Source organism: Haliaeetus leucocephalus, unplaced genomic scaffold (assembly GCF_000737465.1).
Source record: "Haliaeetus leucocephalus isolate CR32 unplaced genomic scaffold, Haliaeetus_leucocephalus-4.0 Scaffold0, whole genome shotgun sequence".
NCBI lineage: Eukaryota > Metazoa > Chordata > Aves > Accipitriformes > Accipitridae > Haliaeetus > Haliaeetus leucocephalus.
This window is the reverse complement of record NW_010972436.1, coordinates 18,931,440-18,946,061: the sequence shown is the minus strand read 5'-3', so window position 1 is coordinate 18,946,061 and position 14,622 is coordinate 18,931,440. Positions and strand designations below refer to the sequence as shown.

At 41.4% G+C, this 14,622-nt stretch overlaps 1 protein-coding gene across 8 annotated transcripts in view; it reads left to right on the top strand.

Annotated features, from left to right (window-relative positions):
• ZMYND11 (zinc finger, MYND-type containing 11) overlaps nucleotides 1–10,780 on the top strand; it is a 109,891-nt gene extending 99,111 nt beyond the window's left edge. For all 8 annotated transcript variants that reach the window (XM_010585695.1, XM_010585680.1, XM_010585687.1 and 5 more), the window contains 4 exons: nucleotides 395–463; nucleotides 2,340–2,612; nucleotides 3,693–3,878; nucleotides 8,661–10,780. In XM_010585695.1, coding sequence (XP_010583997.1) covers nucleotides 395–463; nucleotides 2,340–2,612; nucleotides 3,693–3,878; nucleotides 8,661–8,783 — 651 coding nt within the window. In that variant the 3' untranslated portion in view covers nucleotides 8,784–10,780. The remainder of the gene's footprint in view (nucleotides 1–394; nucleotides 464–2,339; nucleotides 2,613–3,692; nucleotides 3,879–8,660) is intronic.
• Nucleotides 10,781–14,622: the final 3,842 nt, after the last annotated feature.

The window sequence follows — 14,622 nt, the reverse complement described above, 5'->3', positions numbered from 1 at the left end:
TCATTCTCTTTTTATTTATTGCTGTTTTCTGGCTTCAACAAAATCTGCTGCCTAACTACTGATCACAGATATCAGGATATTCCAGAAAACAAGTGTTTGAACTTGTGTGTGAAATGAAGAAAAGAATGATTAAGGGTATTTTAGCAAATACATATTGAATGTTAGAACTTGTTCATGAATTTTTTTTCCTTCATGCAATCATAGTCATCAGTGATAATGTGGAAAGTTTATTGTCTGCACTTCTTATTTAAGAACAGTATTCCACTTTCTATTTGCTAAATTAAATAATTGCAAATAATCACAAATAAAAGGTACATCAGTCATGTGACAATGAATGCTACTTGTATGAACTGTTTTTTGGAATGATTCAATATGCTTTTCTCAATGTTCACAGCTGAAGGTTACTCAGGAACCAAGAGCAAAGAAAGGACGACGTAACCAGAGCATGGAACTCAAAAAAGAAGTAAGTAAAGTCAATTACCATGTTTGTAGAGATAGCAAAGTACAATAAGTCTGAAATTTTAATAGACACTCCTTCAGTTTCTGTCACCTTTTACTGATTTTACAGTCTTAATCTTGAAAGTTCCAGCCCCATAGTTCAGTCCTCCTTGCTAACAAACATAATTGTACCTCCCACATGTAAGCCACTAGTGTCATCATGGTAATATTCTATATCATGAATAAATCAACACTCAGCTTACAACATTTTTTTTTTTAATGACAAATTCAGGCTAGTTCATAAGTCTATAAACAGCAGGAATTATAAAGTATTTTGCATGATCAAGAATATTAAGTTTATAAAATATCATATCCAGCTTTGTCTGTGGAAGTTCCTTCCCTGTTAATCCAACTTGCCCCCTGAATGATCATGTAACCAAGGGACTGTATTATTATGCTTGTACACAAGGGGGCAGTTACCGAGACAGCCATAAATCTCGTATTTCCTAACTTTTGAGTACTTTTTCCTGGCCTTGTTTCAGTTGCATGTTGAACACTTAGAAAAAGTTGCACATATGCACAGTTCTCAAAAGAGGACTCAAGACTGCATTACAGAAGAAGGTTCAGTTATTTTAGCACCAGAGTTATGTGGGATGGCCCTGGTGCCTGAAATAAAAACATTGCCACTCCTAATATCTGGGCATCTGCCTCCCCATTGTATCTGATACCACAGGAGGCACCTTCGTCGATGGAGACACACGGTTTGTGCTCCCTGAGGCACAAGCTATATTTGAGTGCAAGATAGGGAGACTACAGTTTAGGATGTGTCATCATTTTTATTATGTTTTCTGTCAAGCAAATGCTGTAATTTGCTTCATATATTTATGTCTTAACATCTGCCTTCTCAGCTCTGCTCATATTTGATCAGTGATCCAGAAGGCAATCACAGTGACCTATTGGAGAGTAATTGGTTGCACAGTCAGCCTGTGATTGGTGTGAGCAGTGCCCCATCCCACAGACAGGCACAGAGTCCAGTCCTGAGCAAGTCTAGTGTTACAAGGACTGTGTGCTTTGTCTGTACACTGTTAAATGAGCTTTAAAAAATCTAAGTTAAAAAACCAGAACAAATAATGTTGATCTGTATCTTCAGACACTTCAAGTATCAGTAAGAGTTTGCAGGGATATTACTTCTATCCGTTCTAAAGAGCAGGAGCAATTTGTGTTACAGTGTAATAACATAGGCAGCTAAATTCAGTACAGTACACTACAGTAACTATGAATTCTTTCTTGATAATTGTGTAATTACAGAAAGCTTCTGTGGTCATCCAAGTCTAGTTCTATATTATTGGAAGCAAGATTTAGATGCTCATTAGCCTTTCATCTTCAAAGCAACTTTGAAGTACTAATCAATCTTTGCAGCAGTTCTATGAAATCGGTGGACTATTACAGACTCCAGTGGAGCCTGTTGGGCCAGCATAAGCCCAGAGTTTGCCAAAACAATTCACGCACCTTGGCCACACAGCTACAGTCTCTTCAGGGAGAATGGCAGGGGGAAAAATCTATAGCAACCCTTTAGTAAGCCCAAGGGATCTGCGGGGATTCAGAATAGCCTCTGAAGTTCGTCGTACTTTTTGGGAAGAAAGGCTGGTGAGAATACTGATGTGCTTCTTTCTGGCAGGCTCCTAGCTGAAGTCAGAAAAGCCTCACCAAAGAGCCTACCCAGTGTCAGGCTGGTTTTCCTTGGGGATCCCACATCCCGTTAGCACTACAGGTCTTCAACAGACACCCTTAACATAACTTGTGCTAGCATTTGTCAGGTAACACTTTTTCTCCAGGGGGAACAGAAAGTTAACTTGTTCTATTTTGATATCTGGATTTACAAGTTTGTTCTTTCTCTGTAGGAGCCAGAACCTGAAACTGAAGCAGTAAGTTCAAGCCAGGAAATTCCCACAATGCCTCAGCCCATTGAAAAAGTTTCAGTCTCAACTCAGACCAAGAAGTTAAGTGCCTCTTCTCCAAAAATGCTGCATCGGAGCACCCAGACCAGTAATGATGGAGTGTGTCAGAACATGTGCCATGACAAATACACCAAAATCTTTAATGATTTCAAGGACAGGATGAAAGCTGATCACAAAAGAGAAACTGAGAGAGTTGTGCGAGAGGCAGTGGAAAAGGTAACATGTGTCAAACACCCCCTATGCTCTGGTTTGAGGAGAGGAGGAGTGTGGATTTTTTTCACATTCTTTTCTATTTTTGTAACATCCACCCTTAAGAAAATGAATAAAAACGTTTTCCAAAGAGACCACATAAAAGTAGTCTTCGTTACTGGTTTTTAGACCATTTCTATACCAACAGACCTTAGTTTAAACAGAAAACTCATGCTTTTTTTGTTTCTTGTCCAGTTAAATCAGTTCGTGATCCAAAAATGAAACTAATTGTTTATTCATGAGTATCCATTTCCAAAGCCTTTGTCTCCATTGTCAAGCGTGGTTGTAAACAATGGCATTGTTTAAATGCTATTCATAAATAGTTCTTCTTTTTTCAATCTTCTGACCTAAACATTAAATTTGTTTGAATTTTCTTATCTAATGATAACCTGTTTAAAATTCAATATCTAAGCCTGAGCTGCTCGCCTTTGGCTGGAGAGAGCAAGACAATTTAGAGGATGACTTGTCTGACCTCTCTTAAGTACCTGTCTTAAGACAAGATGAATTTCCTTCTGGATGAAGGACTATGGAATGAACCTAGGGAATTTAAGTGTTAATCCTGTAGGATTAAGACACCAAACTTTTAGATAACTGAGCAAGGGCAAAGGAATCCCACTGACAATGAATACTAAAAAGTACCTCTTACAGAACTCAGGAATGTTCTATTTTTGTATTTTCCATTGTGCCCTTGCTGTAGATTTATATGCAGTTGTACATCTGGAAAAGACAAAATCTTTGTCTAAGATAAATTCATAAATTTGTAAGCTGATCGTTGGCAAAATATACATGGAACCTATTTAGCTGGTTTTGTAGGTGTCTAGCAGAATAGAAATATGGTGGCATTTTTATTTTGAACATTTCTTATGGGATGGAAGTTTTGTTATAACTCTAAAGGAAAGAACTTCTTGTTTTCTAATTAGGAGAAATCTCTAATTATGTGACCTCCACCCACATCAGTAATAGAGGTTTAAAGAGTAGAGGTTTAAAGAAGATACTTTAATTCCAATAGCTGTCCATTGACTTGTTTTGCTGACTTTCTTATGGCAGCTGCGTACAGAGATGGAAGAAGAGAAAAGGCAGGCTGTAAATAAAGCTGTGGCCAACGCACAAGGAGAGATGGACAGAAAATGTAAGCAGGTAAAGGAGAAGTGCAAAGAAGAATTTTTAGAAGAAATTAAGAAGCTAGCAGGCCAGCACAAGCAACTGATTTCCCAGACCAAGAAGAAGCAGTGGGTAAGTGTCAAAAATATATTACAAGAGAGTAAGTGGAAATGTATAATGCATACTGCAGGCCAATTGAAGGTGATTTCTTCCTTAGTTTTAACTGCACTGTTTTTTTCACTGGTCTTTCAGCTTTAAAGTTTTTTCTTTCACATTTCTGCTTTCAGATTTTCTTAACCTCCAAATTTCAACTTGAAGTTCTGATTACTTTCCATCTTAATTATGTAGTGTTAACAGCACCATCTTCTTGAATCCAATCAGATGTTAGTATCAAAATATTTTTTTCTAAATGCAGTTTTACTCCATTTAAGACATGTTTTGCATTATGTTCACACTCCTTTGATCTCAAGGCTCCAGAGGGTACAGTATCTGGCTGCATCAATTTGGATTCCCTTGCTAATAATTCTGGTAGTGATATCCTTTTGGCCTTCCTCTCCCAGCTTTTTCTGCAGCTCTTTTATGTTCTTTTGTATTTAAGACATGACTTTCTGAAATACATTTCTCTCCCTTGTTCAGTCCTTAAGCCCAAATCTACAAAAAAACATTTGTATGCCCTTTAGAAAAGTAAAAACAGGCATCTAACTTACCATTCTCTTACATGCTGCAAACTTTTCCCGGTTTTTGGGTTTGTGTCTCACGTTTTCTTTTCAAGCCAGAAGTGTGTTCTCCCACACGGCTGTACAGCATCTACTCAAACATTGCAAGTACTATAATACTGTGCTGCTAGCCTATAACAGAGTAAGGGTGGAAACTGTTATGCTGAGGAGTGGTGAACCTGGCACACACAAACTTTGCTATTTCTTCGCTAATTTTCATAGAACAAGGAAATGAAAACCATCGTTCAGGAAATCACACTGCACTCTATTAGCTATCTGTAACATACAGGAAGGCGGGTACAAGATTTTCTGCTCGCCTCCTTCCAAGCTTTGATTTTGCCAGATGCAGCTGAGAAGCGTGCGGGTGCCTTGCCACAAGATGGCACGATGATCTGAGCGATGGCCAGCTGCCGTCCCACTGCCACTGCCGCCCAGGGACAGCCAGCCCTGGCTCTGTCCCGCAGCTCCCGTTTGTCTTCTGCTGCGAAGAGCTGTTTGTTTATGTTCAGCCTCATTAGTCCTTGTTCTTACAGATGAAACGATGGTCCCTGCAGAGAAAATTCTGCTCTTTAGAAGGCTGAAATAAATACTAAGGCGAGACAATCGGTTGCTGACTATCACAGTTATGAGTTTGGTTTTTTGTAAAGAGCAGAATTGCTTCCAATGCCAGAGCTCCTGTAGAGTCTTCATTTCTGTTCCTAGTAGAGATTTTACTGTGGGTGTTACAATGCTGCAGTGCTTAGGTCTCTGTCAGTTAGAAAATTCCTCCCTGTCTACCTGTCTCTGCAGACCAGAGAAGTTATTTAGGTCTCTGACTTGATCAAGTTACTGTGTTTAATGAGTCACCAGCTGCGGGTGTCTGCATGCACGCTTTTGCCTGTAGCACTTGAGAGGGAAATTGAATTGCCTTTGCCCACTATAGAACTACATCAAATTAGCTCTCTTCTGTCAAAAGTTAAGAGTGCATGTGTGAACAGTTGCCACCATTCAGCTGATACGCACGCAGTAACTCAATCGCAGTAACTTGCTTGTGAGTCTGGACAACTTAGCTATAGCTACTTTTTGGTGTTTTTGAAGGCAAAATTTGTAAAAAGAGACTCCTGAGACTTGCTTTCATCCACTTGAATGTGCCTTTACGATATCCTTTAGGCTAATCAGAGAGTGCCCTGGTACCACATCACTGCATCTCATGATCATGTGTATAAAGCCTCTTTCTGAGCAAGACAATTAAAGATATAAAGAGTATTTGACAGTTTTGCCTATTTCTGTGGCCCCAGAACTATCTCTCAATCACCACCTTAGATGAAGGCATCATACAGGCAGCTGGTTTGCATGTGGTAGGAGAGGGAGGATAAGGATAAACACCTTTGCATTCAAACTGATGGATCTGCCTGCCAACACACAGCCTCAGGCGGCTGGAGTTGGTCCAATTACACAACTCCCCAGTGATTTTTCCTTCCATGGTACTAATGACAGTCCCTGGTGTGTAGTAATGCTCTTGTATGCTGCTATTATAATGATACCTCCTTACCAAAATCTCATGTAATTAACACACATACTAAATGAGTTTTGGTGGCTTTGCTTTTTAATTAGAAGCAGAGACCTCTGGTTTTGCGTAATGCAGATGCTTAGGCTTGGGAATACAGCTGCTATTATTCACGCTATATATATCTTTTCTCAAACCACCTCCCCCCCCCCCCCAAATCCAGTCAGGATGAAGGGATCGCTTTGCTGATGGTGTACAGGCATGTGAGAAGATGTGCTCCCGGCTCTCAGGAACCTAACACATAGTTAAAGAACAATATTTTCTGTTGCTCTAACTGGTCACAGTCCCCTTGGCTTAATGCAATTTCATTTTTATACCTCCAAAAAATTTGGATTTAATACAGATATCTCAAGTAAATAGCAAATGAAAGGAAGAAATGTAAAGGCAGGGATAATGATCATGAGATCATGCAGTTTGATGGCCTCCAGAATACAGGCTAGAGTGCCAGTCTTGACGATGTTTCTTTTTTAATTCCTCCCAATTCTTTTATTTGCGTATAAGCCTCATGTAAGTTGGTGCATAGTTCATTTTTATAGATAATTTTTAACTTCTGTCTCTTTCAATTCTATACATGTATATTTATTCTAACTTGCAGCAGGTTGTTTTTAAGTGAATGAACATTGTCCATGATGTGTACTGTCTGAAACAAAAACCCAAGTGCTTGATAACATTTAGAAAGAGGAAAATGCAAAGAAAAGAGGAGGCCTGAGGCTAGCTGGCATTTTGCCTTCTCTGCCACATGTGCTGGTACCAGCTTAGATGCACTATTGTCCTTTTGTAAGTGGAGATTTACATCCCACTCTTATGGCCAGCATATGTAAAGGGAAGTGCAGGACCCACAGATCAGTTGTCCTCTCCTGTCTTAGCTTTTTTTGATCTCTCCAAGGAAGCAGATGTGAAGCTGGTATCTGGGCTGAGGCCCATGCTGTACATAATGGAGAGACACAGCTGTTCCCTGCATCTTTCCAGTGGATGATCCTAATGCTTCCCACAGGCTTGTGGGCAGCCAGCAACATGAAAAACCAGGAAAACAGCTCTCGAGAGGACACTTGTTTGCAGACATTTCTACAGATAAACTTCCCTGGAGCTAAGTTGTAAAAGGAAAATGGAGAGGTTCCCTTCTCGTGCAGCTAGGGCAGTCCCTTTATTGCTGATGTAAATAAATGGTTATCAGTTTAGCCAATGTAAATGCCGGCTTTCTTGGAACTGTCTTTTAGTAGTGTGGAGGGTTGTTGTGTTTTTGTTTTGTATTAAGGCAGTTGGGTTTGTTTTCTTTGTAATTCTCTGTTTTATTAATAATGCTGTAGCTAGACAGGACATAAAAAGTAAATTGTGTGTTCTTCTGTGGTTTGATAGCAGCCTGCACAGACTGTGTGATATCCCTCCCTCTGTTCCCTGTCATGCAATAAGCATTTCAGACTGGATTCATAAAATACTCTCTGATTTTCAGCAGACCAAATTCAGAAAGACAAATCTGAGATCATTAGAAGCTGGCTCTCAAAGGCGCTAAGTATAAGTGGTTCGCAGCAATGCCACCCTACTTTACAAGATCTTGTCAGAATGATAGTTAATGCTTTCGCAACACTCTCTTAAGGGGTATAAAACCACCTGGAGACAGGGCACATTGCCCGTCTGGGTGCTGTACCTCCTTGTTGACCACCTCTAGTGTTGACCAGCATGTTGATTCCCTTTTTTTAGATCCTCAGAGGCCTCGGGGTTATTCTCCAGGTAGCTCTTCCAGCTTCCAGGAAACTGGGGGCATTCTGTGTGTTCCAGAGTAGAAATCCTCTTTGCTGCAGCACTCCCCAGAACCAAGTATTTCTGCAGAAATCATGGGCTGTGCACCGTCTCTTTCTTTCAGTTTTGTGCCATCCTGGCAGGTATGACAAGGGGCAAGAGCCCACGCAGCCATCCTGCGTATGAGAGGCCTTCTCTGGTTTCTGGAAGACTTGAAGGAAAAGGCACTTTCTTGCTCTTCTCAGTAGCACTGATGTAGCACAAAGTTTTCTTTTCATGAGATTGCAGCGCTGTCTGGCAGTCAGCAAACCCCAATGACAGTAGCCGCCTTGCAGACCTACCCTAAATCGGCTATAACAAACCACTTGGTAACAAATTACTCTTTTCTCCAGTGATGTTATTGTTGACTTTTGAGGTTTTCCTAGCCCAAAAGGATCTTCCCCAGTAACCTCTGGACAGGTCAGGCTTGTAGAGAAACCTCAGAAACTCCAGTTTTCAAGCTTGCGCAGAACCTGTTCAGGCCAGAAGTGCCTGTTGATTTATCATAGCTTTTAAGACATAGATCAGCATGCCATTACACAAATGTAGGGTAAAAGATGGTTCCTGCACTGTATGGCTGAAAAATGTCAGTCCACTGCCCTGAGAGATGAGTTTTCTTAAATGAGAGATGATTTTTTCAAAAGCAATAATCCCGACTCTGGAAAATATGAAAGCATTGTGCAGATTTGCTAAAGATTGCTGCTTTACTCAGCACATGTGAAAAAAGCCCTCCTGCCTCTGGATGCCCCAAGTATAAATAAAAGAGAAGTATTGCTCTGCATGTGCTGGTTCATCCACGAGCAGGTGAGAACACTTGTGCGTTGGTAAGAAGGGATCCTGCGAGGGTGGTAATCTCGTCTCGTTTGTTCTCTCCAGTGCTACAACTGTGAAGAGGAGGCCATGTACCACTGCTGCTGGAACACTTCCTACTGCTCCATCAAGTGTCAGCAGGAGCACTGGCATGCTGAACACAAACGTACCTGCCGCAGAAAAAGATGAAAGAGTTATTCCTCCCCTAGAAAACCACCCCGATGATTGCTATTCTCAGACACAGCGGTTTTTGTTTCCAAGAAGCCAAAATTGTTTAGAATTTGCTTCCCATTTTGCACCAGCCTTTAAACACTTTTCGTAAAAGAAATTTTGCACAGTAATTTCAATCTTCTGTTTAATGCTCCTCCAAAATTTTGTCGGCGAAATGAATTTAACATCTGTGGGAGCAGGTTACTTTAAATAATTTTGAACTAGAGGATTTGTTGCATTTTCAGCAAATTTTAAAACATTTTTAGGTTTTACAGAGATTTTAATCTTTAAAAACAGCAGATCTAAAAAGAAAAATCATGCAAGTTTAACAAAGGAACATTTAAAAACTAGATCTGAATGTAAGAAGTATAGAACTGTTTCAGAAAAAACAAAGCATACTACCTTGATGTAACATTTATTTCTTAACCTTGTTGAGCTGGTTTTGTTCAGCTTAATTTTACTGTTTAAAGGCATTATCTATTGGTTATACCAGTGGGTACATGATTGAATTTAGGGAACAGGGTTGACACAGCAGGTGCTAGTCCTGCGTATTTTTTCTTAAATATTTCCCAACTGTGTTTTATTTTCATTATTTCTTTTCAATATATAACTTTTATAACAAAATATTAGCTTTGATCTTGTAGTTTAAAATCACAGGGAACTGGGGTAATCTTTTACTGAGCTGGATCTTAGAGAAAAATGAATATTTAAATTTTGAAGTTTGCACATTTCATCTTTGTCCTAACATGAGTGCTTGTAACAAGAATAAGAAAAGCCAAAAAAACAAAAAAAACAACTACCTTTACTCATACATGGGATTATGAGGCATACAAATTTCTTTATTGCACCCCCCCTTCAGCCTCCCCAATCCAACATCATTTGACTGCCTATGATCTGGTGTCACCTGGTCCATTGTAACTTGATGATAAAAGGAGAAAAAGCACTTAAGTTTCACAGAAGCCGTTATGTTTGTAGTAATGGGTCATTGCCTAATAATGAGCTCCATCACTGTACTCAGAATGAAGAATAATGCATGTTAATTTTCTTGTATTAAAGATGCCGTGATTTGTAAAAAGTCTGTATTTTGCGGAATGTCTGGATTAAGAAGCATTACCAATAGGAATGGATCGATAGTTGAAAAATGATTTCTTTTTGTTTGTTTTATATATAGATATATGAATTGCATCCATGTTCAGAGACAATTTTTTAAATAGATGTAAAGCTTACTTAAATAGCTTTTCTTTTAAAGTGTCTCCGCATTTTAGTTTCTTTCAAAGATTGGTCTTAGACTGAGTCATACGCCCATTAATCATCCAGCTATTTTTTGAGAAGTTAGAGGAATAATTTGTAAATATTTATTTAGATCTTTGATATTTATTGAAAGCAATTACATGATGGAACGATGGAAGCTGAAGAATCAGGAGGAAAGCCTTTAAAAAAGTTTTCTCTAGGATTTGTCAGGGTCATTGTAAAGATGAAAATATAACTAAGACTTCTGTGAACTACCACTGAAATCCTGATCTTTTTTACTTACAGTGGTGATATAAGTTAATTGACTAGATACTGCCAAATAATGCCCAATATGTTGCAGAAATTAAGTGGTAAGCTGATTGGAAAAAATAGTAAGTAGATGGTAACTTGTATTACCACAGCTACATTATTGCCTGATAAATGTGTAATTAACTTTTGTCGCCTCTGTGTTGTGACTGTAAAACACTTCACAACTAAAAATCAATCTATCTTGTTCGATTACTTTACAAGTTCCAAAACTTCGATCCACCCCTATGAAAGCAAGTTATTGTGGAAATATTTTTGGTGTAAAATCATTCCAGAATATGTAATATTTAACTGATAGCTGCATGAAAGTAAGATTCGTGTTACTTTGGCTTTTTTGTCTCTGTTGACACGGTTGCACATTTCCAAGTTACTACAGCGTGAAAACTGTGTGTTTTAAAGAAAAAAAACAAAACAAAAAAAAAAAAAGATTGTGGCCTGGTTTTGTATAAGTTTTAGGTAAAATTACAATTGATTGTTTTAGGAATCATGATTTAAAATTAATTTTTCTGCAAATCATAAAGCTATATTAAAGTGTTGAGCTTAGCCACTATGCACATTGTAATTATTCATTGTGGCTGTCCAGTTTATGATGCATTCTGGCATTTTGTAAGCTGCTCTGACTAGCAATATATAGAGTCATTTAATGTGTTAACATTGGTTAATAAATGTATTTAAAAAAAACCTCACTGAAAGTGTCTGCGCTGATTTTGGCCAGTTGTCCTCACGCCCTTGGGTGGGCATGCATGTGGCTGCTATTTTTACTTGTCCTCACCCAGAAAGACGGGGGCCGTGGGTGGGGGAGCTGTGCCCGAACTCGCAGGGGCCTCGCTCCCGGCTCGAGGTGAGCTGGCAGGTCCATCCAAGGGCTTGAGCATTTAGCATGGCTCTCGGCACCCAAAGTCCATCTTTTCAGCCCGTTCAGGGCCAGCAGCCTCCGAGGGTTGCATCCGTCACGCTCTGGTTTTAATGCCAGGCCCTGCGCTGCCGGCAGCCGGGGTGGGACTCGCAGACCCCCCGCTCCCTGTGCTTCCTCTCGCCCCCAGCCCCACTCTGCCTCTTCCCTAACCCAGTCACCAGCCCTGAGCCTGCGCCTGTTATATAGTTTATTAATAAAATAATTCTATCTGGAGGGACTGAGAGGACTCTATGAATCCAGCTCCAGCCTGAAGGGCGGCAGCGTTGCTCTTACAAAGGCAGCCCTGAGAAGCAGCAGTCTCTTTCACTTATTTTTGAAGTCGGGACTTGCTGCCAGCCAGGTGCCCGAGGGAGCTGCTGCCCACCGGGCATGTCCTACAGCCACCCCCAAGAGAAGGGGCCATTTGGGAACGAGCCACAGGCAGGGCGCGTTGTCCTGGAGCCCCATCATCACTTCAGGGCTGCAGGAGGGACACCGTGGGAATTGGATTCTCTGTGGCAATTAAGAATTTCCCTGTGGGAATTAAGACCTGCTAGTCCTGGGGGAGAGGGGAATTATATTTTGAATATTTAAAGATCCCTCAGAAGTTTTTTATTATTTTACTATCCAAACTTTTCTGTTCTTACATGAGTCATAGCATTTTACCTGAAAGTGCAAATTTTATTCATTCATCTTGATGAAACTCGATTAAATACAAATAACCAGCATAGTGCGTGTATTACAAATGAATCATTTATGCTTAATCAAGCTGGCAAAGCAGGATCAGGAAGCAGCATCCTCCTCCTCCAGCTCCCTTTCGCAGACCTTCTCCCCTTTCGATGACTGTGGTCAGCCTCCAACCACAGCGCCGCTCACCAGCACCCCCCTGGCAGAAATCCCTGGTGGAAACACTCGCCCCACTCCCCTCCCCACGTGCATTTGGCCGGTTCAGGTGTCACCAGTGGGGCCGGTATCGGGACCAAACAGGTTAAATGCTTTGGAAGTGCCACGGCAGCTTCCCACTCTCACCGCTTAACAGGGGTCCTCTGTGACCTGCTGTACCCGATCACACACCCATGCTGGGCCCTGTCACTGCCACCCCTGCAAAGCAGAGGAGAATATTTGTCCTTGCACTGCCCCAAACCTGCAAATTTTCTTCCACCAGCAATATTAGGCTGAGCAGGAGTTCCTCTGAGCTGCTTCATCTTCACCCCTGCAGACAGGGCTATACCTTAGTCTTCCTAGACCACCAGTCTTAAAGGCTTTTTATGGTTTGCTTTTCCTATTTTTTATCATTATTATGATTATTTTTTTAATGATTATTAATTTTAGCTCTGCCTATTACTTTATTTTAATAAGGAGGAGCAGTGGTTTCTGCCTCCTGCTTCCTTTAGGTGGAGTGAGCTGCCCGGCTCAGAGCTTGTTTGCCTTTCCAGGTCTTAAATGACTGAGTATGTGAAATATGTTTGGGATTTGTTACCGGTAGTTAGAGGCTACCCAGCCAATTTTAGCCTTACTGAGTGAGAGCACATATGTGACCTGTGCATACGCTTTCCAAATGCTTTCATAAATCGAGTTGGGGGGGGGGGGGGATCAAAACCAGAAAAGCCCATCTTGCTTTGTTTCATGTTAAGGAAATTCAATTGTAAGTGGAAAGGTCCCTCCGTTTGTGAGAATAATAGAGTATTTTTGGTTTTAAGTGGGAGATGTTGATAGCTAATGTAAAAGAAAAAAACCAACTGTCCTGGACCTTCCAAAACCCTGAAAAAACTGTCATATTTTATCTTAATAAAACCTATTTCCAGAGGCTCAAAAGTACATTAGACTCAGTAATGCTCTTCAAAAAAAAAGAAATGCTCGGTTGCTAAAGGTTCAAAATTGTAAAATCAGAAAAAGAAAGAGAACCCAGTGAAAATTAACCCTAAATTGCCCCTCCTGCTCCCCATGCCATGCCTGACCAGGGACCCCTTCTGCCCCATGGCCCTGGAGCCAGTAGTGATGTGCAGAAGGACACCTTCAGGCAGGGCAAACAGTGATGCAGGGGCTGAAATTAAATACAGCGTCTGCTTTGCAGATAATTTTTGCATAGAAGGGGACTAATAATTGAAGATAATACAGAAGAAAGGCCAAGAGAGCGAGAATGGGCCATGCTAAAAGGCAGAGTGATGTGTTTGTTTACGAAGCCACTGGCCAGTTTCTGTTAACTCCCTGGAAGTGAAATCTAAGCTGGCGTAAAGCTTCAATGGAAATAGGATTTGCCCCGGAGAAGTACCTAAAAATAAACCTGAGTTCTGCATAGAGAAGATGCTGTGAAGCTGGTTATACAAAATCCTTTACTAGTGTTTGGAAAAGGACTTCTGCAGCAGAAAACAATGTTTACTAGTAAAGCCAGAGCACTGTTTTATTTTTAACAACTGCTTTGTTAATGGGAACAGTCTCTTTCGCAGCCAGCCACTGCAGGTGGCTCAGGTCTCTGCTTCTCCTCCGCTCGTGCTCCCACGGGAAGAGCCTGTGGGAGCTGGCTCTGTGTGGGGCCAGTGCTGAGCCACGATCCCACTGTGCCTGGCCACAGCAATGGGGTTTTGTCCCTTGTAAAAGGGTCTTCAAGGTGAAAAATGGCTCCATTAAAAGCAAAAAGGGAATCAGTGCCTTGCACACTGCAGCTCTCAAAGTCCCTGTCATCAGAAAAGAGGGTTTTGCCTGGTGTGGGCCAATACGCACACCTCGGCTGCTCAGGGCACCCTGTTAACTGTCCTTGTTAGAAGGAATAAGAGCTGTTTTCCACACTAGAGAGCTGTGCAGGTCTGGTGTGCTCTCAGGAGGGAGAAAAATGAGGCATCCAAACCCCAGGGGCACAGGCAGCGCGGCGCAGGCAGGGAGCTCCTCTGCTGCCTGTGCTGAAGCTCAGCCCCCACCAAGGAGCAACACTGGCTCCTTCCCAAAGAAAAAGCACAGCCAGAAAGTCTGCCATGCATGCCTTATGCACTAGAGAGAGAATTTCTTTGGCTGGCACAACACTTGACTGAGTGACAGAGCCTTTCCCCGTTTTTTCACAAGTCTGTAAAAACCATGAATGCCGGAAAGCCTTTTATTTTTCCCCTGAAGAACCAAAAGATGTGCAATTCAGTAATGCAATTGCTTGTTACTTTTTCCTGCAGACGCTGGAGCCAGCAGCGTTTTAACTCTGGGCTCCCTAATGCCAGCAGCAGCCGGAGCAGTGGGCTGCTGCTCCGTGCTAACTGAGCTGTTGTGAGTTGGTGCTGGATGCTAAGCCAGAGCCCAGGACCACTCACTCCTTCTCACCAGCAGCTGCATGGCCACTGAGTCTCTGTGCAGTATTGTGCTTGACCAACCTGATCTCCTTCT